At 39.1% G+C, this 21,367-nt stretch overlaps 1 protein-coding gene across 1 annotated transcript; it reads right to left on the minus strand.

Annotated features, from left to right (window-relative positions):
• Positions 1-413: 413 nt before the first annotated feature.
• Positions 414-15,987, minus strand: LOC146331269 (inter-alpha-trypsin inhibitor heavy chain H3-like). The gene is made up of 22 exons (XM_084729105.1): positions 15,859-15,987; positions 15,682-15,711; positions 15,384-15,407; positions 14,099-14,253; positions 13,306-13,410; positions 12,211-12,373; positions 11,965-12,075; positions 10,629-10,757; positions 10,297-10,413; positions 10,057-10,225; positions 9,827-9,952; positions 9,107-9,288; positions 8,501-8,686; positions 8,254-8,393; positions 7,784-7,944; positions 7,522-7,548; positions 7,363-7,431; positions 5,073-5,186; positions 3,448-3,649; positions 3,153-3,325; positions 923-1,034; positions 414-816 (listed from the first exon to the last, which is right to left on the minus strand). The coding sequence occupies exons 1-22, from the start codon at positions 15,970-15,972 to the stop codon at positions 678-680; spliced, it is 2,748 nt and encodes a 915-aa protein (XP_084585231.1). The 5' UTR covers positions 15,973-15,987; the 3' UTR covers positions 414-677.
• Positions 15,988-21,367: the final 5,380 nt, after the last annotated feature.

The following is a 21,367-nucleotide window of genomic DNA, read 5'->3' on the forward strand; positions in this document are numbered from 1 at the left end:
ATTCATGATTACCATTAACAATAACATGTCACAAAAGAATATTTCAGGCTCTCTTGGGGGCCCTGCGGTGGTCACTGTGGCCCTAAGGTGTTAAGTTCAGTAAGTTCAATTTCTGACAAATGTTCCCAAAATGATGCCATGGTCTAACTCATGCAAGTAAACACAAAGCTAAATTTTGCTGGGCTTTTTGTCTGAACACGCCATTAAACAGACCTTTTGATCAGAGCAGCTCCAATCATTAAAAATTAGGATGCACCAGTTTCTTCATACAAGTGTTTGACATGAGCAAGCTAGGAGACGTCCTCAAAGCTGACTGCAGGGAAAAGGAAGAATAAACAAAACAAAGACCAAGAAAACATGAACCAAACAGTCTTTTCTGACGTATGAAACAATGAAAAACTGCAAGCAGTATATCCAGCTTGAGTCCATCTTTATTTCCATACAAATAATTGCTGAGACTCTGAGACTGTCTCCCAACACTTTCCACTATTTTGGGACAGTGCTACTTGTCATTCTTATGATTCCAGCAATTACACTGATAGAAACTGTGAAACTGTGCATACAATGCTGCGAATGAAGCCTGTTTTCTGTTGAGTACATGATGTAAAGAGTATTCATGGTGTAAATACAGGCAGATTTGAATATTTATTGTATGACACTGATGTGCAACCTGTTTTTTAAAATGTTTTAAAAAGACCAGACACAATGTAGTCTGATTCCTCTCCATCGAGGAGGCCTGTTCCATTATTGTGAATGAACCAGCAGGGGACATTTTCTCCATTCTTCACGTCCCTCCTGAAGTCTCTCTGCCAGCCTCTGTGACAGAGACAGACATGTCATGTAGACCAAATTATATTTTAAGAGCTCTTATTTATTTGCACTCACATTACATGCAGACGCTTTACTGAGACATGTAGTTTACCTGGTCACATTGAGCTCCCGTCCTTTGACAAACATGGTGGCGTCTGGTTTCTCTGGGACCTCACCTGGACGCAGGTCTGTCACCTCATATTCAATGCCGTGGTAGAACTGACCTGGAGGACGACCCACCATTTAAAGTATCACTTCAAAGTGTAATCATTCTGGCCTTGTTATCTCTTCACCAGTGATAAACTGGAGTAAAGTCACTGAGCTGATCTTATGTGTCTAAGTATCCCTCTGTTTATACTCTGTGAAGAAAGATGATTAATGCAGACGTCTGTTAAAATCTGCTTTCGGTTAAAGAACACACAGGAACACAATCATTTTATCTAAAGGGATATTTCAGATGATTTGATGTCAGCTCGTATGGGGTACTTATTGATAGTTAGTGCATTAACAGTAGATGGCACACACAGTTTGGAGAAGCAGAGAGAGTACCAGCATGGAAGCAAAGCAATATACTGCTGTGAACCAGGTTGGCAACATAAAGTATTTTAGCCACTCATAAAAGGTCCACTTAAAAAATCTATATCACTTCGAGTGTGTGCTATATTTAGAATATTTTTTACCACTTCAGCGTTTTCTGATGCAAAAACACAGTTACATAAGTCAAATCTTGCTCTCTCAAGACCATGTTTGGGTCTTTACTTAGTATGTCACACATGTCACACACATGATAATGTTATGCACCATAAAATGTTTGGGTTTTCTATTGACAGGCACCACGCACATCTGTATGAATCACTAAGGGGTGATGACAACACAACAATTTGGGAATCAAAATAGGCTGGAGGGACATCAGTATGTTCATGTTCACAGAGGACACTCATCTGTCATCAACAATGAGACTGAGGTACCACATGCTTGTCATGTCACCTTTGTTGCTCCCACTGTATACCATTGATTGTGTAAGGCATCAGGATAATTGTACAAAAATTAAGTTAAATTAAATTCAAAGTAAGTGGGCACTATTATTGAAAGCAAACTGTCATGGAGTGCTCACACCAATGCCCTGTTTGCAAAGCCTCAACAACGTCTGTACTTTTTAAGGAAGCTCAGAAGTTTTAATGTGGACAGATCTACACTGACCCTGTTTTACAAGACCTTTATTCAGAATATTTATTGACCTTGAGTATTCAGTGTTTGGGTGGGATGGTCTGTACAAAACAAGAACAAATGGGGCCAGTTTCAGAAACAGTAACTTTTTTCATGAACTAGACTAGCATTAATCTTGCTCATAGATTAGTCTCTTGTAAGTGAGACCATTTCACAAAAATAAAAACTAACTGTGAGCCACAAAAATTAGACACCTTACCTCCAGGTTGACTCATGTTACCATGGTAACAACCAGAGCCCCAACTGATCAGGAGCACCCAACAACAAAAAAGGAAACATCGCTCACAATTTGTGGATGGAAATGATTTCTTTACCTCTTGTATTTAAATTTTATATCTTAATTTTTTTTCCATATTGTTACACTCTTCACTAAACTTTCCAGGTAAAATGCCTTTGTTACTGTTGAATTTCTCCGAAAGACACATATTTTCTGCCGGGGGAAACAGAGCTAAGTGGTGATGTGGTTACTTGGTTGACCTGTTTTTTATTTTATTTTATTAAAAAGGTTTTAATTTTCCCAGAATTCATTGTGCCACAGTCCTTCTTAAGGTAGTCAAGTGACCACATGGTCTAAATTTGGCACCAACTCAAACTGCATTTAATGTCCTTTATGAGTTTCCCAAATTGATGTTTTTTATGATGTTTCTGTGTTGTTTCATATGATGCTGATTTTCTGTATTATTCTGTGTCACTGATGTCTTTTTCTGCTCCTTGTGCATTAGAAATATCTGTATGGGCAGTAAACCTTCATTCATCCAGCTAAACTATAAGCTTAAACTCATGAAGCTGAGATTTGCTCAATAATTCTCATTTTTTTCATGCTGTTTTCATATTGACATTTATTGTATTGATATAAAAATGTCAGTTATAGCTGCTTGAATGTCTTTAACAGATTTGATCTGATTTGATGATACTTCTCTCCAGTGTGTGCAGAATGAGGTGAAATTCTGCGTGGGCTGGCACTGCAATATGCAATACTTTTAAATTGTGTTATTTGAAGCATATTAAGCACTCCTCTTAATATCAAATTGGACCAATTCTATTCTACTCTTGGTTTGATTTCACCTGCTATTAAACCATGTAATCTACTGTCTGACATGTGTGTCATGTTGTACCTAGCAGGCCGTGAACAGAAGGGGACAGGAGGTGGCTGTCGAGGGTGTAGAAACCCAAGTAGTCCCGGTGGTATGGGTGCTTCTTCCACACTTTGTGTAGCAGGATGACAAACCTGACTGAATCTTTCAGAGTTACTGTTAGGCTGCGATCCTTGGTCAAGAGAAGATCCACGCTGGAGGAGAAGATAATTATTATTTATAATTAACTGGATGTTATAAGTTATTTCACTGTACTCACATGGTGGGATATATAATTCTCTTTTACTGAAGGAGATGTGATGGTGCAGCCACTCACTTGGGTCCTTTGAGACCAGCTGTGTCAGACCACAGCAGCTTGACCTTTTTGCCATCCTGGAACACTAAGATGTCCTGAGTGCTCACCTCCAGCCTCACCCCCAGAGTCTGGTGGACGATGCCAAAACGCCAAAAGTAGGTGTTAATTTTACCATCAGGGGGAATCTTCTTGTCTCCAATGATCTGGCCATTGACCAGAATTCCTGAAGAAACAACACAGGATTCAGTCATTTACTGTTTAACTGCAGAGAATGATTTACTGTGTCATGGTCTCTGTATGACGTGATATAATAAATACATTTATCTATTCCATATTTTTCAGTTTAATACTGCCATCTAGTAACACAGAGTGAAAATGCAGTTTTAGTCTAAAGTTAAGTTTCACTTTTGTTAGTAGTATAGATGGAAAAACTAACCCCTAACCTTTTTCATTGAATCAAGTTTGTATGAGTCAGTCACTGAAAATAATCAGGTTTTCAAATCATTTCAGTCACCAAGTCAGTCACTTAGAGCCCCCACTGGCTCCAACACCCAGACGCACTAGAGACTTCCACTTAAGTGATCCTCCAACTTGAATGGGATACAATACTTTTAATCATGCAGCCCGTCTAGACTTTCCAGATGTTAACGGACCAAATTCTGATAAATAAATAAATCATCTCATGGTGGCTGTGACGCTCATTCATGGACATTTAATACTTGTTGCAAGGAACTTGTGGGTGACTGAGGGATTCATGCGACTCAAGGCAGGTCTCAGGTGTGAGCGAGTGAGTGATTAGAGCAGGGATTGGCTTTGAGCTGAACAAGTACTGACTGCCTGTGTGAGTGTCCTGCAGGTGGAGCAGGCTCTGGGCTGGGAGAGCAGTACCGTCTTGAAACAAGCGCCAAAGTAGTTGCTTTGATTAAGACAATAAGAAACCTGGTACATTTCCACAAATACTGTTCAATTAACAGTTTTTATTGACAGTGTTAATAGAAGAGTCTGAGTGACACAGGATCTTGCCTTGTCTTCTCTCATAAACCACACATCAGTATTTCGTAGGGAAGCACATGGCCGACGCCACAGGTCGCTCACATCTTCTGTGCTCTGTGTAAAGACATTTTATTCTGTACACTGAGGCTATCAAAGGCCATACATTTTTTCTTATATTTTTGTCTTGATTCATCTATTGTGATTGTGGAATATTGTTCATTTTATACAGATTTGGGAAATTTTCTTAGCATGAAGCAAATCTGTTAGCTTAGCTGCAGTCGACTATAGTCTGTAGATCATGTAGCCTAGATGTGAAAATTGTTTAATGGCGTCTGTATACATGTACTTAGCTTGATTTCTGTAATGATAATTTGGGTTAACAGACTATATGTTCTAAGAGCCTGTATTCATGGACATTTTTTTAATCGATTTGTATTTCAGTTTCACAGTCAAGTGATGTGTCTCAGTAAACTTAAAGATAATGCTCAACTGCAAGGAGAGAGACTAGCGTCAGCAGTGTCCAACATCTTGGTCTACAAATAGGACACATTTGTATAAAATAAACAACAAAGCTAAGGTTAAAAAAAGACACCAGGAACCACATCTTACACTTGTCAAGCAATAAGAAAGTCATGATGATAACCAGGACTGACCTGATGTTGGGTCTCTGACCAGGTTGAAAATGGTTCCTGGTTTATCGTTGATGTTGAAGCACAGAGCGTCATCTCTGTCTGGCAGCTCTATCATGAAATGAGGGTCTCCGTCCACTGCAGGGGACACCAGAGTAGTTGTAGTAACAGCAATAAATAAAAATAATAGAACACTGGTGTTGATACAGTATTGGCTCAACATGCTAATGACAACATTTTAACAACACAGCTCTGAGGGGATGTATTTAGGCGCAGTGGTGCTTTGAGCCTGATGCTAACATAAAGCATGCAAACATGGTCACAATGACAGTGTTAACATGCTTAGTTTTAGCAGGTGTAGTTTAGCTGATTTATAAAAGCACAATGTGCAATGACAATGATCATTTACAAGAGATGACAATATGGTTGTACCAGATTTAGGGAGAAACTAAATTCCATCTGTAGTTCTACACATAAAATAAAATAATCACATTCACCATTTTGGTTTCACATGTTAGCTTGTCAACATTAGCTTGTTAATACTAAACATAAAGTACCTGAACTTTATGGGAATGTCATAAGCATAAACTTATAAAGGTACAACACACATATCATTTGAGCTGTACACTCAGTGGTGGACAAAGTACTCAACTCCAGTACTGGAGTCAAAGTATAGACACTCCTGGTCAAATATTACTCAACTATAAGTGAAAGTTCCTCAGTCAAAATTTTACTCAAGTTAAAGTACTAGAGTACTTGCTTTTAAAAATACTTAGGTATTCAAAAGTACAAATGACAAAGTACATTTTCTAATATCAATACATTGCTGTATTGTTTTCACAATGCATCTCTGAAACCATCTAATGATGCACTGACTTGCTTGTAGAACCACTCTGCAACACAAAGTCTATAGAAACACCTGTAAAAACTTCAGCATAGAAATACAATCAAAAACAAAGAGGAAGCCTATTGTCATTTTCTGACATAACTGTATTAAAATCACCACATAAAATTAGATTGAAGCCAACTGTAGGAGTTCCCTAACTCTGTTAAATAACTGAGATTTCTTTCTGTCTTCAGGGTCAGTTTATACATGAATTATATGGTATTTTTCACCCCAATAAAAACAACCCAACTTAAAAGCCTACCTGGAATTATTTCTCTTTTCTAATTAAAATAACCAAGTTATTACCAAGTTTTGTTTGAATGAAAGAGGGAGAGCTTGCTTGCTCTTGTACCAGAGCGCCTCGCTGACGCATTTCTGCTTTTACATGAATCCCAGTTGAGAGCGGCTACTGTGATTGGTTTCCTTCTGTGAGGAACACAGCGTGTGGCCAACTGCAATTTAGAAAAGAAAAAACAGCTACAGTTGACTTCAAAGCTATGCTGAGCCTAGAAGTAACAAGTAACGACAACCTTCCTACAAATGTAGTGGAGTCAAAAGTACAATATTTGTCTTTCAAATGTAGAGGAGTGAAAGTCGTGACTTTCCAAAATAAGATACTCAAGTAAAGTACATATACTCAAAAAATATATTTAAGTACAGTACTCAAGTAAATGTATTCCATTACTGTCCACCACTGTGTATACTAAATGAAATGCCTGAACTGTGACACACATCAATACTGGTGTTAATATGAACACTTCTAATCAAATTTCTAAAAATCATGTATGGAGCCAGACTTTTCTCCACCACTGAGATCTATGGAGATAGATCTGGCTATGCAAGACTGCAATCCATTAAGATTAAGAAAAAAAGAGAGTAAGAAAAATAAATAAATAAATAAATAATAATATATACACACATATATATATATGTATGTGTATATATATATATATATATGTATATATATATATATATATATATATATATATATATATATATATATATATATGTGTATGTGTATATATATATATATATATATATATATATATATATATATATATATATATATATATATATATATTAAAAATATATAATAATATATTTTTAAAAAGAGTTGTAGAGACATTTTAATGAAAATCAAGAGTGACAACCTTCTAGTGGGATTAGATGAAAAGTTAGGCTATCAGAAAAGTCAGTGAGATTTTGTGGGAATCTGGGAACAATTTATATCTGTCTCAGATTTGTGCCAAATGAAAATGTTGAGATATTCGACCTGCTGGTGGGACTAAATCAAAAGTCAGCAGATCAGCAAACTCACTAGGATTTATCCTCTGAGGAATATTGGTAATGTTAATTTGTTAATATTAATGTAAATGTCTAAGTAGACTGACATTGCCATACAGCTAACATTTCTGAAAATGTACTTACCAAAATATGTGGGTGGTGCCTGATAGGAAAACTTGTGCATTACAGGTGGAGGTTGATAGCCTAGTGCTACTACAAGAACAATAAAATTCAAGTTAAAAACAAATACAGTAAATTGATGTATTTTTATGATACTGTATATGGTAAAAATGACCGTCTTACTCCCTCTCTCTGCCAGTTGTCTTTGTTCTGTCAAAACACAGATGGACAAAAACAACAACTGAGTAAATTCCACAGTTCAAACTGGAGCACCAACCTCTGTTGGTACAGTCAAGTCAAGGGAAATAATATGCTGAAAAGATTAATTCAACAGCGAGTGCTGCTTCTGAATGTATTGAGGTTTTGTTTTACAGGGAAAAAGCTTGACAGCAGCCATGCTCAGAACAGCCTGCCCAGTTTTTTAACCCTGTCTTTCCTCCCGTACCTTCAGTCAGCTTGTCAGCAATGAGAGGACTGTCTGTACCGTCCTCAGTTTCAGGCTTAGTGACCACCATGGAGGTGAGAGGCGTGACAAAGCTGTATTGCAGAGACATGTCCAGGGCCTTGGCTGTGGCGTTGGCTTTCTCATCTGTGGCACCACTCTTGCTGTAAGAAAGAAAATGTACTGAAGTTGCCTCATTTGACACCAGCATTCAGAAAACCATCATAGAGACCATGAATTAATGTTATTAGATATTATCATGAGCTCTCAGACGATGGACAAAAAGATGAAATGATTTCAAAGCTAAAACCACCAGACAGCCTGGGACTCCTAAGACAAAACATGAAATATTCTAATCTGGAGGCCACTGACGACTCTCAGGTCAACACGTCTTAATTAGGTTTAATTATATATCAGGTACTTATTAAATGTTATTAAAAGTTGTCTTTACTCATGAACTGTTGGACACTAACCTCTTCTCCAGTAGCTCCTGGATAGTGAGGTATGCCCACAGACGCTCTGTGAAATCCCCAAAGATGTACTCCTCGTCTGGGTATAGCACGTCCCAGTCCACCGCACTGGCCTGGCCCTGCACCTCGAAGTCTTCCTCAAACTACAGAGAAAAGCGTAATAGAAGAAATTATGAGTAGTAGAGTAATAAACACATGCTTCTGTCCACCCCAGCATTTATTTAAATTTCTGCCATATCCTTCTTCTCACCCCCTGGCCGAACACTTCCACCATGAAGTTGTCCAGGTCGTTGTCCATCAGCCGACCGGCCACCACGATCTCGGAGCCGTTAAACAACTGGTTGAAGTGATTTTTGGTCAGGAAGTCCACTGTGTTTTCAGGATAACGCAGGTCTACATCTAACAGCAGAGGACTGGACACCTCCTCATAGAAACCCTGGAATAAATACACTGTGATTACATAATCGACCCCTCCTGAGTCCCAACCCTTTTTGCTCTGTGCTCTAATGACAGTTGAAGAAGCCTGATTCCCAGCAGAACCTCGTTCAGCTTTCTCCTTTCATGTTTGATGTACTGTACTGAAATCAGATTAGATAATGTTGGCAAAACACAGCAAAACTGCTGCTAATTCATATCAATCTTTAGCTAGCTAGTTAGCTTGCATTTTGCTTACATTAGCTAACTTGAGGAGTGAATATATGTTGTTTTTACAGTAAAGAACAAAGTTTACCCAGGCACCAAGCTTGCTCAACTCTTATTCAAGTACAGAGCAAAGAATTGTGGGAAAATGTGACATAGGTTTTGACAAAAATCAAACTACTGGCTCAGAAATAAATTTATGGCTCAGACCCTCCACCTGAAGTTGAAGCGTTGCATCTGAGCCCTCAAAAATTCTGCGTGCTAGTCCTTTGTTTTGTTTGCTCATCACATCCAGGAAGGAGTAATCCACATCATTCCCAAATCCAAGACAGAACAGAGACATGTTTCCTCCCATAGCAGTACGCACATTCTCCTGGATCTTTGGGATGTCAGACACTCCTTCAAAAGCACAGACACAACATGCAAAAATTTAATGCTAAATATAACGTACATCAATCAAACATGCACTCACACTACTCTACTTTATATCATACAGAATATACAGAGCCTGCAGTGAGTCTGTACTTGACTAGTAAACCTATAGAAAAGATGGATAAGCTTAAATTAATGAGTGTAATAATAGAAAGTTGATTGTTATGGGTAGAACACATTTATAAGTAAGAGAATGACCCCCTTAATGTTCCAGCACACATTCTGAGGCAAGTGGCTTGAGGACAATCTTTCACTTTTCGTGTCTTATCACGTTTAATCATAGTTGCCTCCATGTTCTTTTTGACAGCAGTGGCAGCTGGTATGTGATAAAACTTTACCACTTCTGGCACCCAAAGATGACATTTTCACTTGTTATGTGGTCTACTACTCTGAAGTGATTTGTGTTCACCTCCAGTTTTTCCTTTGTCTTGCCTCCAGCGAACACTGTGACACACTCATGACACTGGGACAAAAGGGTCTATTAGCACACACTTTGCATGCTCACCAGAATTTGGCATTCCATCAGTCAGTAAAATAATCATATCGATGCTTCTCTCTGGGAGTTTCTTGTCCTGCCTGTCGTTCAGCAGCATCCTCACTCCTCTCAACACTGCATCATTGATATTAGTTGCTAGAAAGAAAACACAAAACAAATTATAAAGTGCATAGTATGAGAGAGTATATATATACACTCTGTATAACTGTATAACTAGTGTCATTTGATATTCTATTTACCTCCATGGTCGTTTATGTTTCGGACATAGACCATGGCTTGAGCCACGTTTTCCTTGGTTGCTCTGGTGAGTGATTCCTGCCAGGAATCAATCTCGTTATCAAACTGGATGATGGCAAAATAGTCTTCCTCGTGGAGGTCTTTAAGGATGGCCAGCATTGCCTCTCGTGTCTAAAAAGAGTAACAAGGTCAGAGGTCAGAATGTGGTCATCGATCTGTTAGGAGTCTTGAGAGTGTCTCACCTGTCTCATCTTTTGTCCAGACATTGATCCGCTCCTGTCAATCACAAATACAACATTCTTTGGGACTCTGGGCAGGTCAGGTGGAGAAAAGAAGTGCACAAAGTATCCGTTCACAATCTAAAGGGACAAGAATCATAAAGAGCAGGAATATACATAAAAAACCAACAAGGCAAAGTTACAACTGCAAGAAATGTTTTCCCTGAAACGTAGTCGATTCATTTCATGTTTTTCAAACTAATTGTAAGTTCATCAATTTATCTGAGAACTTAACATTAAAGTAAATCTGTATAGTTTTACATGTGACAAGCATTCAGCAGATACTGAGAGCAGACCTGAATGTCTCCAAGACTCTTTGCTCGGTTCACGTCATATTTGATGATAAAATCTCCGTCGATAAGTGTTCCATCACAGCCAGGACACTTCCTCTGTTGCTCCATTGTTGGTGAGAAAGAGATATGTGCCTGACAATGGGATACAGCATCATCAGTTCAAACTCAATTCTTGGGTCAGTAAGGAAAAGGATATGAAACCAAGGTCATTTTTAAAAATGGAGAAGAATTGGGATTCAGGAACTGAACAGGCAAAGAATCAGGGAAGATGTGTATCTATAGTGTTTACATACATGTTGGGTGATCCAATAAGAAGTGGACAGCTCAGAGGACAGGTGTGAATGCACACAAGATGCATTGAGGACACATTGAGATCTGATGGTTCAGACTATATTCAGACTCTGAGGTAGTCTGAGCCACAATTGATCTCATCTCTTTAGCAGTGTGTTCACAATGTGTCCTCAGCAATGTGTCCACCATCAGGTGTGTTGAAGCAGGGAAACATCTAAAACATGCAGGACAGGGGTCCCTGAGGACCAGGGTTGGGCACCACTGGTCTAGCAGTGTGCTGAAGAACAATCCGGCAAGGGATGAGAACCCTGGAGAGGCTTATATGCAGGGCTGATTGGGAATGAGCTGCAGCTGTGCTTGCAGGTGAGTGGAGTTGGGCTGATGAGGTGGGAGTGGCTGGCAGGTAGAGTGAAGCAGAAGCAGGGGAGAGTGGAAAATTACTGAGGCAGAGGGACAGGAGGGAAACTGGAAGAATGGAGCTGTGACACATCTAGTCTGTGATGCCCGACAATTCAAGATCTTGCTGTGAAATGATCGTCTAAATGCAAGGTGGTTGCATTTAAAACTCTCATATTGCTTCCACCGAGTTAGCAATGAAAGCTGGGAGATTGTCCTCAGTCACTACTGAGTCAAGCATTTAGAGACGGACTTGTAAGTCTATAAAATCCCAGCACACCATGGAGCGTCTCTCCTGCTGGGCAGTTGACAGTGCCAGCAAACATGGCTCATGTAGGTTTATATAGGAGTTTAGTGTGGCCCTGAACTAAACAAGGAATGATCAGATGTCAGATCTCTGAGTTGAACAGCCAAATGGACAGTAATGGACTGTCAGCTGACAAAATAGCCCTCGTCTTTTCAGAGCGCGGCAGCGAGATCTGATCCCAAGTGGTCACTTGAGATGCTTCTGGAGACTCACTGTAATGCCAGGTGTGTACTGACGTACTGAGGGCTGTCCACTTCTGATTGGATGACCCAAGACACATGTTAACACCAGGTGTAAACAGCAACTGAAGAGTTAACTTCTTACAAGGTCTAACGTATCATGTACCTTTTTGTCTGTGACAGTTTTCTCCACCAGAGGGAGCAGTTCATTGGAGAGGAAGGTTGCATGAGCATCAACATGAGAGATGCCCTGAGGCTCAAAGATGTTTGTCACAATCTGTTTCAACACAAGCAAACACACACACACACACACACACACACACAGAAATCAAGGTCAACAACTCATGTATAATATCTGAAAGCACATGGAAATCACCAGAACTCCAGGGTATGAACATAAACATGGATTCACCTGAAACTCTTGCACCGGTTGTTTGGGTTTAACTCGAGTCTGAATCTCATACTGGCCCAGTTTCCTCTGAAGGAGTTCCTCGTATGTCAGAATGAAAGTCACATTACTTCCTGCTGCAATATTGACAGACACTGAAAATTTCTCCATCTTTCTTCCAGAAACCCTGTAATAAAACACAGAGATAACTCACAGACTCTGATGGAAGTCTATGAAAATGTAGGCGCAGGGGTATCCTGCCCTGCCCCGCCCCTTGCACCAGCAGTGTACAGCAGGATACACCTATCAGCTGTGCCCAAGTGCCCTGATTAATTCATGGGCAACTTTCAGCCCAATAAACCAGAAAGTCAGCTCACATTACCTTTAAAAATCAGGTGCACCAGGGGCACAAGCAAGAGAGAGCTCCTGGTTTGCAAAGTGACAGCACGAGAGTGCACAGTGTATGGAGACATCAGGGTGTCTCAAAAGCAGGCATTGTGTGTAAATAGTTTTGTTTACATTAATGCCTGCAAAAAGTAACACAATGCATGATCTGTAAAAGTTATGCAGATGTTTTACACTGAAATACCTTGAAATTGTTTCATTTTATAATTCATTACTATCATCATAATTATTATGCAACTCCCCTGGCAGAGGAGTGGGGGAGAGAGACAGTGCAGTTGAGAGGAGAGGCGAACCGACGCAGCATGATTGTGGAGACGTGTGTGTGTGTGTATGCTCCTGCCAAACGCGCCAGTTGCTATCTTGTGCAGACAGACCAATTGTGCTACAGATTTCTCTTCTACCAGGTTTTAGCCGGTTTAAGGTGCAAGTGGTTTTTACTCCAATGCACCGAGCACAAGATAGCAAGTGAGCCTGGCCATGCCTTCGTTTTGCCTTCATTTTCAGACTTCCCGCCCGTGGCTGTACAAATTCATTTTCTATCTTGCAGATGTGGCAAAAACGACAAGTACACTGGTCTAAGATAGCAAAGTCACCTGCTCCACAGGTGCAATGGCTTTGTGCTGGATGTAAGATAGGGACCTGAATGTTTCTTTGAACAAGTATTGTTGTGTTTGCAACACTGTGTTTATGTATTTTTCATGTTGACTGACTCACTTGACCAGTCCAGCAGTTTGTCCAGAGGAAACAGCCTTCTCATACTGTTTCTTGGCTTTTTCTTTCTCCTTCACCTCCCCAACGTACACCTTGCCTTCAATTTCCCTGTGAGGCACAAAGATGGAGAATGACAGGATGCAACTTAAGGAAACTTCACTTAATTTAACTTCATCACTGAAAAGAAAAATCTGCTTTAGAGTACAACTGGGGGGAGATGACAGAGTATCTGGAATGGAAGACAAAGCACAAATGGACTTGAAAAGTAGTCTGTGGAGTAAAAAGGAGTCTATTACTTTGTATTTATTCAAATTTAACTTTTTGATCTTTTCACACAGCTCCTTGTCCTGACTACAGTTCATACTAGTTTTACTTTTATATCACATTCTGAATCATGTCTTTATCAAACATTTTGTGAATACATTTTTAAAATTTGAATCCTGACTGTCTTTTTTGGGTAAGTTTCACTGCTCACCCCTTTTGAACCACAATACACAAACAAGTTTGAGGCTCTCACCTAATCGCTGTTGTCAAAACAACAAACTTACCGTCGCCACATAATTTGGCATTGTAAAATAAATAATATAGAAATTAATAAAACACAACACTATAACCATTAAAGACAATAGAAGCATGCAGATAAACAGGCAGCATTAAAATGTATAAAATCATACACAATAAACACAACATGAGAATATAAATATAGGAAAAAAAAAATCTATACTTCCACTGTGTGACAGAAATAATTCAAATGGGAAAGTGGACATAGTGGAAATCAGAGTGGAGACAGACTGACATGCTGAAGTTGGTGATGAAGGCGGTCTTGGGCAGCTCCACTTCAAAGAAGATTTCCTGGGAGGTGTTTGCTTTGTTCAGAGCTTTGGAGGTCATGACAGTGTGAGCGAATCGAGACGTCACAGTGCAGTCCACCGTCACGCTGTACACCTCCACCTGAGGCAGGAAGACAGGGAGGAAGAGACAGAGATTTACACACCTACCACAAATACTTCATATACAGCATTCTCATACAGTGACTTACTGGAAGATCTTCTATTTTTATTTGAGTTGTTTTTGTGACTGAAAAGTCATCAGGACAACAATATGTTGAACCTACCATTCATTTAGGATGTCGCTGTGCTCTCCCTCCATGTAAAAATTATCACTACTGCACCAACAAGGATTCACTTTTAAACTTGATCAAGTTGTGGTTTAACTTGAACTTTAGTAAAATTAAATTTAAACTTCTCTTTAAACCTCAGTTGAGTTTTTACATTTGATTCTGTTTTACCAAAACATAAAACTCTAAAATGTGATCCAGTGTCAAGTTTAAATTTATACTCAAGGAGGTTTAAATGACTGCCTTTTTGAGAAGGATTGAGAAAAATAATCAAACAAGAGAGTCCTGGAACAAAGGATTAGAAGCAACCAAACTGAGTCTTATGACATTCCTTTCTTTCTTTCTTTCTTTCTTTCTTTCTTTCTTTCACTCCATTTGATAAGTCAGACATTTCTTTCTCAAATGAGAAATTAGAAATTAGAGTTTCTGCTAAGCCATCATAAGTAGGCTAAGTAGGTTCATTACTGTCTTAGCTAGCTTGTAGAGCCTACATAGTTTCTAACCGAGATGGTAGCGGGTTTTGCAAGTCAAAAAAAAGTCTAAAGTCTCCTTAACTTTGAGTTTTGAGTTCTAAACCAGTCATAACCTGATCTTCCCCAGACGTGACACCATTTTAACAACAGAGCCTTGACTTACTGTTCTTTGTGCAACCCACACATTTGGCATACTACAACTAGACCAAGTCCAAGTCATGTGACTTGAATCCACATCTCTGGTTTCTAGATTTTTTTTTTAGATATATTTATTTATGTATTCATTCGAAATTGCAATCATATTTTTAAGCCTGTACTCTATGTCTTTTAGTTACTTGTTTAGAGATTAATAATGTCTGTCCCCTCCTCCTCATTGTGGATATCTGTTGATGGGATGGTGAGCTGCTGCATACAGGATAAATACATTTTATATTGAGATGAGTTGAATATTTTTTCATCATCATTATCATCGAGATAGATTGTTTTCTTACCGTGGCCTCAACTGTACTTCTTTTCTGTGACAAAAACACAAAGAAAAAAGAGATTATAGTCTTTTTAGATTTGGAAAATCTAAATGTAAAATTGAGCAAAGCCAATTTCATTTGCCACTGTTGTTTTATACTTAATAATATAAATTATCTTATCATTAATTAGGTTATCAAATTAATTCAGTTATTTACCAGTGACTCCAAGTTAACTGAATGATAAGCAGAAAGATGCATTTCATTTGTAAACAGTGTTTTCATTATAAGATGAAAGAACTATCTCTGAATAGTTTCTACCAAATACCTGCAGTGATCTGGCAGCTCCTCTGGTCTCCTGAAATAGCAGATGAAACAACATTGTGCCAAAAAAATTCAAAAACCACAGTGAAAACATGAATAGTAGCAAAACTAAATTTAAATTATAAAACAATGTGGTTTTAAATAAAGCTCAGAGTACAAACAGGTCAGTGTGTGAAGTTACCTGCATAGCTTCTTGGGCCCCGGAGATGACTAGAGCTCCCCGGGCCAGGCCAGGCAGCCAGAGGCAGGCGCTGCCCCACAGCAGCAGCAGGCGAACACCCAGCAGTCCAGACATGACCAAACTTCCACTGAACAGTGACTGACTTCACTGCTGAGAAAACAGCTCTCTGCCCAGGGGGAGGGACAAAAACTGTTTGTCCAGAAGTACTGACCAACAGACCTGAGCTCAATGTGCAGGAGGCCCAGACCAAAAATATCATAAAAGCACCAAATAGGGATACCAAAATGTTGCAGGGAGCACAGCGGGTTGTGTTGCTTGAAAAATCTGAGAATATATAGGGTGTAGACAAACAGTAGAGTACTGTAAGCAAATCAGAGAGACTCTTGTATGTTTTCTGAAGCTAAGTGACCAAAAAACGAGCTAGATGTATCCAATAGGCATAGTGTATTTCAATTAATCAGTTATACTGAGAGAAATAAACTTGACTGCAAAGAGTCTGACAGAAAACATGGTGACCAGGCTCAAAATGTCCACAAATATACATTCAGCTTTTGGCTGCCTATCTTTAATTCTGCTACTCTAGACCCTGTGATCAATACTATTTCCCCACTTAGACAAACTGTACTTTGCTCTCATCTTTATCATTTGGCACAACTTGCAAAAGCAACCCACACATTTGTACCTAGCAATGGAGTCAAGCAGACCCACGATATTCATTGCTCATCATATGACAGAGCAGAGCAAGTTGATTGGGAATTTGTTGTTAACCAGGTTACTTGTTTTGTGTATTGGTTTAATTAGTACAAAAATGAGCTGTCTGTCCTGAAAGAGCAAAAACATATGCATGAGCAAATTATATTGTTCAAAAGTGCAGATATTAACTGCCACACACGTTCTAACTCCTGTAGCACAAATTCAACAACCTCAGGCATAAATTCATCAGAGTTGTGCAGGCAGTTGTAAGCGGGAAATAAAATACATGGGAGTGCAAAGAATGTCACCTGTGTGTCTATTCAACTATGCAGCAAGCACACAAGCAGCCTCCATACAAGTAACTGCCATCTTTTGCAAGTGCAGGACTGCAGCTGCTGTCTCTCTCTCTGCGCTCAAGGTTGAGTTCTGCTCATGCGGATCCAACACTTGCGGCAGTTTGGGGGCGGAAACCAAAGCAGGCATCACTCCCATACAGACCTCTTTTTTTAACCTTCATGGCAGCTTAAAGGACCAGTGTGTAATAATTACAGGAATTTATGTATATAAATGAGATATATTATATATAAGTATGTTATTTATTATTATCAATCAACGTAAACTCATAATCTATATGTTCCCGTTACTTTAGAAATAGCCATTTATAGTTACATACTGTCGGGTCGACTTACGGAGATCGTCATCCTGCGCCGTCTACAGCAGCGCAGAGCGGACAAACTGCACTAACAGTGAGTCTTGGGAAGCTCATGGCGACCTTACGTAGACGCCGCATCGTAAACACGGAAGTAGACGGGGAGGATAGACGCGGGTGATTGCTGGCAGACCATTTAGCGTTGTGAACCTTGACTGGCACAGTTTTGACAAATGGAGGATCATTCATACACTGTACCAGAACAAAAAGCAGCGGACAGTGAATCCCCGTCATTCAAGAAGCGGAGACGCGAAGAAAGTAAACGCAAGCATGACAGGAAACGGCAAAAACACGAATCAACATCGGTATAGTGTTTACACGATGGAAATCGCTGATGGAGGACAAACGTTTTCACAGTGACGCCAAGGTTGCCTGTTTTCTGCTGGACAGGTAATTCATCCTACACACATAATTGTAGTTTATTGTGGATAGCTTTCGCTCGCCATTTTGTCCGCTGATGGCCACCGTACTCTTGGTGATAGAGGGGCGGTGTTGGGGTAAATCCTATTAGTTGCAATCTAAGATTTGAACGCTAGATGCCACTGAAAATCACACACTTCTCCTTTAAGTCACACACGTGAATCTCTGAGGTTTTATTTTGTTTGTTTTGGTTTTTTTCTCTTTATTATTCAAACAATGAATATACAAACAATAAGGCAATCACTAAGAATGTATCAGTCTCTAGAATTAAATGTACAAACAGCACAACAGATATAAAACAAATATACAGCCAATACAAAAAAGGCATAACACAAAACAACTTAAGTATCATAAAATGTAAAATAACCTAGGGCTGGGTGGTATGACAAAATTTTCATAGCACCAAATTTAAAATATTTATCAATATTTCATTCATACATGAGGCCAGTTATCTGCTGCCTGTAAGATTTTATGCAGCCGCACACCACTAGTCAGGGCCGCAGCACTGTTAGACGGCAGCCCCTCTCACTTTAGCGCGTATGAACCGGCTGTCCTGGCAACTCTGGATGTTTATATCAGCAAAGTTGGACAGATGAATGTAGACTGTGACAGAATAAGCTGATATATATTCACTCAACTGGAGAAACATGTGACCACACTAAGCACATACACAGACATAAACCTGCAAGCAGAGCTGCTGCTGCTACTAGCACTGCTAACGTTAGCCACACTGTGTGTCAGGCTGGCAGCTAACATTAGCTCTGGGTCCTTTACCTGCAGACACTGTGATGCTCTTCAGTCTGAAAAGGTGAAGTGTTTAGTGAGTTGTTGTCATGTTTTGTACATTAATGTGTAAGGTTTGTATTGCACAGCGCAGAGTCATGCGCATGTCAGCTGCATTTAAAGTACGATTTGGTGATTGTAGACTTCAAATGGCTCTTAATACATAGTATTTTTTTCAGGAAATGTTTAATATTATAAATTAATAAATTCTGCTAAATTTAACTGCTTTCTGAGTGTTTTCTTAGTGTTAGACTAGCCAACTAACAGTAGGCCTGCTGTCCATCATCTTTCTCACTGGAGGCTGGTCTTTCGTAATTGTGTGGTCCATCCGTTTTGTCACATCAGCAAAGTTTACCATCCCCAATTTCAACTAAAATAAAATATAATATTTTTAAACAATTACAAAAAAGTTACAATGACGACTATACCTTACACTGTTACACTAGCTTAACTGTTAACTGATATTTTAAGCAAGAACACACCGGTAAATGTCTGTTTGTGGCAACATGATGATGAAAACTAACTTCCATAAAACTAGCAACAAAGGCTAATTCAGTGAACAGCTAGCTAACGGCTTTGATGGCGGAGCTAACGATAGTGCCTCGATGAACCAGCCGGAGCTGCGGTCAAACGGCCTGGCCGACATGGTACACAGGGCCAAGCAGTAACAACTACACTGAGACTCACTCCGGGCTGTTTAGACCGAGCCAGAGCACTCTCCTTCGGGTCTTCTTGTGTTGAGCCGCTGCTACTGACTTCTAACTGCTAACTAGCTAACTAACTAAATAAAGTCTGCTCCTTCGACACACTAACGGCTCAAAAAGTTGTCCGGAGTTTGACTTGTTGTGGTAGGGTTTTGAATAATATAAACTCTACACACTTACCGACATCGACGTTGGGTCCCATTTTGCTCGAGTGTACTGTTACCGGGATGATATATTGAGGAACCGCTTGCCTCTTTGTCTTTGAACAGCCAAGTTTGCTTCGTCGTTTCAGTCGAATTTGCGCGGCTACGCAGGTAAGTTCTTCTTCTTGGTGTTTTTGCTGGTTTCCAAACAACGGCAGGACCTGCTGGTGCAATACCGCCACCAACAGGTCTGCAGTGTTATGTGCACAGTCCTGTTTACTCAGAAAAACCATGTAAATATTATAGAAAGAAGCAAGTACGAGAGCAAATAGTACGGATAAGTTTATATAAGTAAAGTTAAAATACCAGTATAAATTAAGTAAAATGCACAATTTCATTTAAGTAAGGACAACATTTGCATTTACAGTGCAGACAGGAATCTCTGAGTTACCAGCAGTGTTCCTTATCAGAGATGTAACATTATGCTTGTGTTAATACTTTTCAACAATAATCTAAAGATAGCTGTTGCTGAAAAATATGCAGTTTTACTTAACAAAATTAACTTCTGTTGCAAATATATATTTTGAGGACTAACACTTCACCAAAGAACTCTTCTTCTTTTTCTTGTTTTTCTATTCTGCTGGAAAGACAGGTCTTCCTAATATGTAATCAAACTGTTGCAACTAAATCATCAACATGTTTTATTGATTAATTTTTTGAAATTATTTTACAACCACAACTTTACATTTCAAAATGCATCATTATGGAACAACAGATACATACTTCACAAAAGAAAATATTTGTTTTATAGGAGCTCGGTGGATGGAAATATTTGCTGTGTAATGGACCTGTTAGATGTAAATGGGAATTTATTGTCTTACTATGATTTTTGATATAAAAATTTAATTTTGATTGAAACCTCACACAATTTAAATGTCTTATCAATACCATACACAATGCATTTCTAATCTTAACCAAAAAATATTGTAATCTCAGTCCCCATCCTATCTACCCACACCCTTTATAAATGGACTTTATTCTCCTGATAAATAATAATTCTAATACCCAGTTGTACCCAAAACAAAAGAAATTTATTACAATCTAATGCATGATTTTTACCTTTCCAGTGAATTTTTGAGATTAAGATTTGTGTTTTCTTTTTTTGTTGTTTGTTTCCCTCAGAACATGAACATACAGTAAGTCCAATATGGATGATGGAAATATTTGTCTCTTTTGCTGCTAAATGCCACATTAAGTTCAGTAGCTAGTTGCCAACTTTGTCTGTCTGCTGTTTGGGGCTGAACAGGTGGTACAGAGTGGTCCCCCCTACAATTTGCACCAGCAATTGAGCCCATAGCTATTTCTCTGCACTCTTTATCTATGGGATTTATAGAAGGGAGGGGGAGCAATAAGTCTTGTTATATGCTGGTGATTTCTTGTTATATATATAAAAAAAACATTCAAATAAATCCAAATTTAATGTCTGTGCTGGGAGAACATGGTAGAGTCTCTCACTACAAACTAAACTTGTCAAAGAGCGAGCTATACCCTATAAATGCAAAACCCCAGGGTCCCCTGTATTCACACCTCCTGTTTAGGGTTTTATCGAGTTATTTTAAATACTTGGGTGTAATTGTTACGATGAGCATCTCTGACTTATTTAAATGTAATTTTAAGACCCTTGTTTAATGCACCATTATTGACTTTGATAGGTGGTCCCATCTCTCTATCTCATTAGACTCAACACAATTAAAATTAATACACTCCCAAAATTTGTTTTTATTTCAGTGTATTCCAATCTTTATTTAAAAATCTTTTTTGAACTTGGATAAAATAATTGCCCACTTCATTTGGAGTTATCAAAACAAGAAGAAAATAATATAGATTTGCAAAGGCCAAAGTCCACAGGGGTGTGGCGCTACCTCACTTCCTGTTGTATTACTGGGCCTGTAATATTCATGCCCTCTCCTTCTGGGTCCAACTTTCCAAGCCTGATGGTGATCCAGCCTGGCTGCAGATACAGTCGTCAGATACGTCATGTTCCTTTACCTCTTTAA

This window comes from Lutjanus erythropterus, chromosome 2 (genome assembly GCF_056507025.1).
Source record: "Lutjanus erythropterus isolate fLutEry1 chromosome 2, fLutEry1.hap2, whole genome shotgun sequence".
NCBI classification, from domain to species: domain Eukaryota; kingdom Metazoa; phylum Chordata; class Actinopteri; order Lutjaniformes; family Lutjanidae; genus Lutjanus; species Lutjanus erythropterus.

Bases quoted from the DNA above. Each gene is read 5' to 3' on its own strand.
- LOC146331269 (XM_084729105.1), bottom strand. From the start codon at position 15,972: ATGTCTGGACTGCTGGGTGTTCGCCTGCTGCTGCTGTGGGGCAGCGCC. The intron at 15,712-15,858 runs GTAACTTCACAC...CTGCTATTTCAG, and splicing joins GGGCCCAAGAAGCTATGCAG to GAGACCAGAGGAGCTGCCAG. The intron at 9,953-10,056 runs GTAAATAGAATA...TTTTCTTTCTAG, and splicing joins AAACATAAACGACCATGGAG to CAACTAATATCAATGATGCA.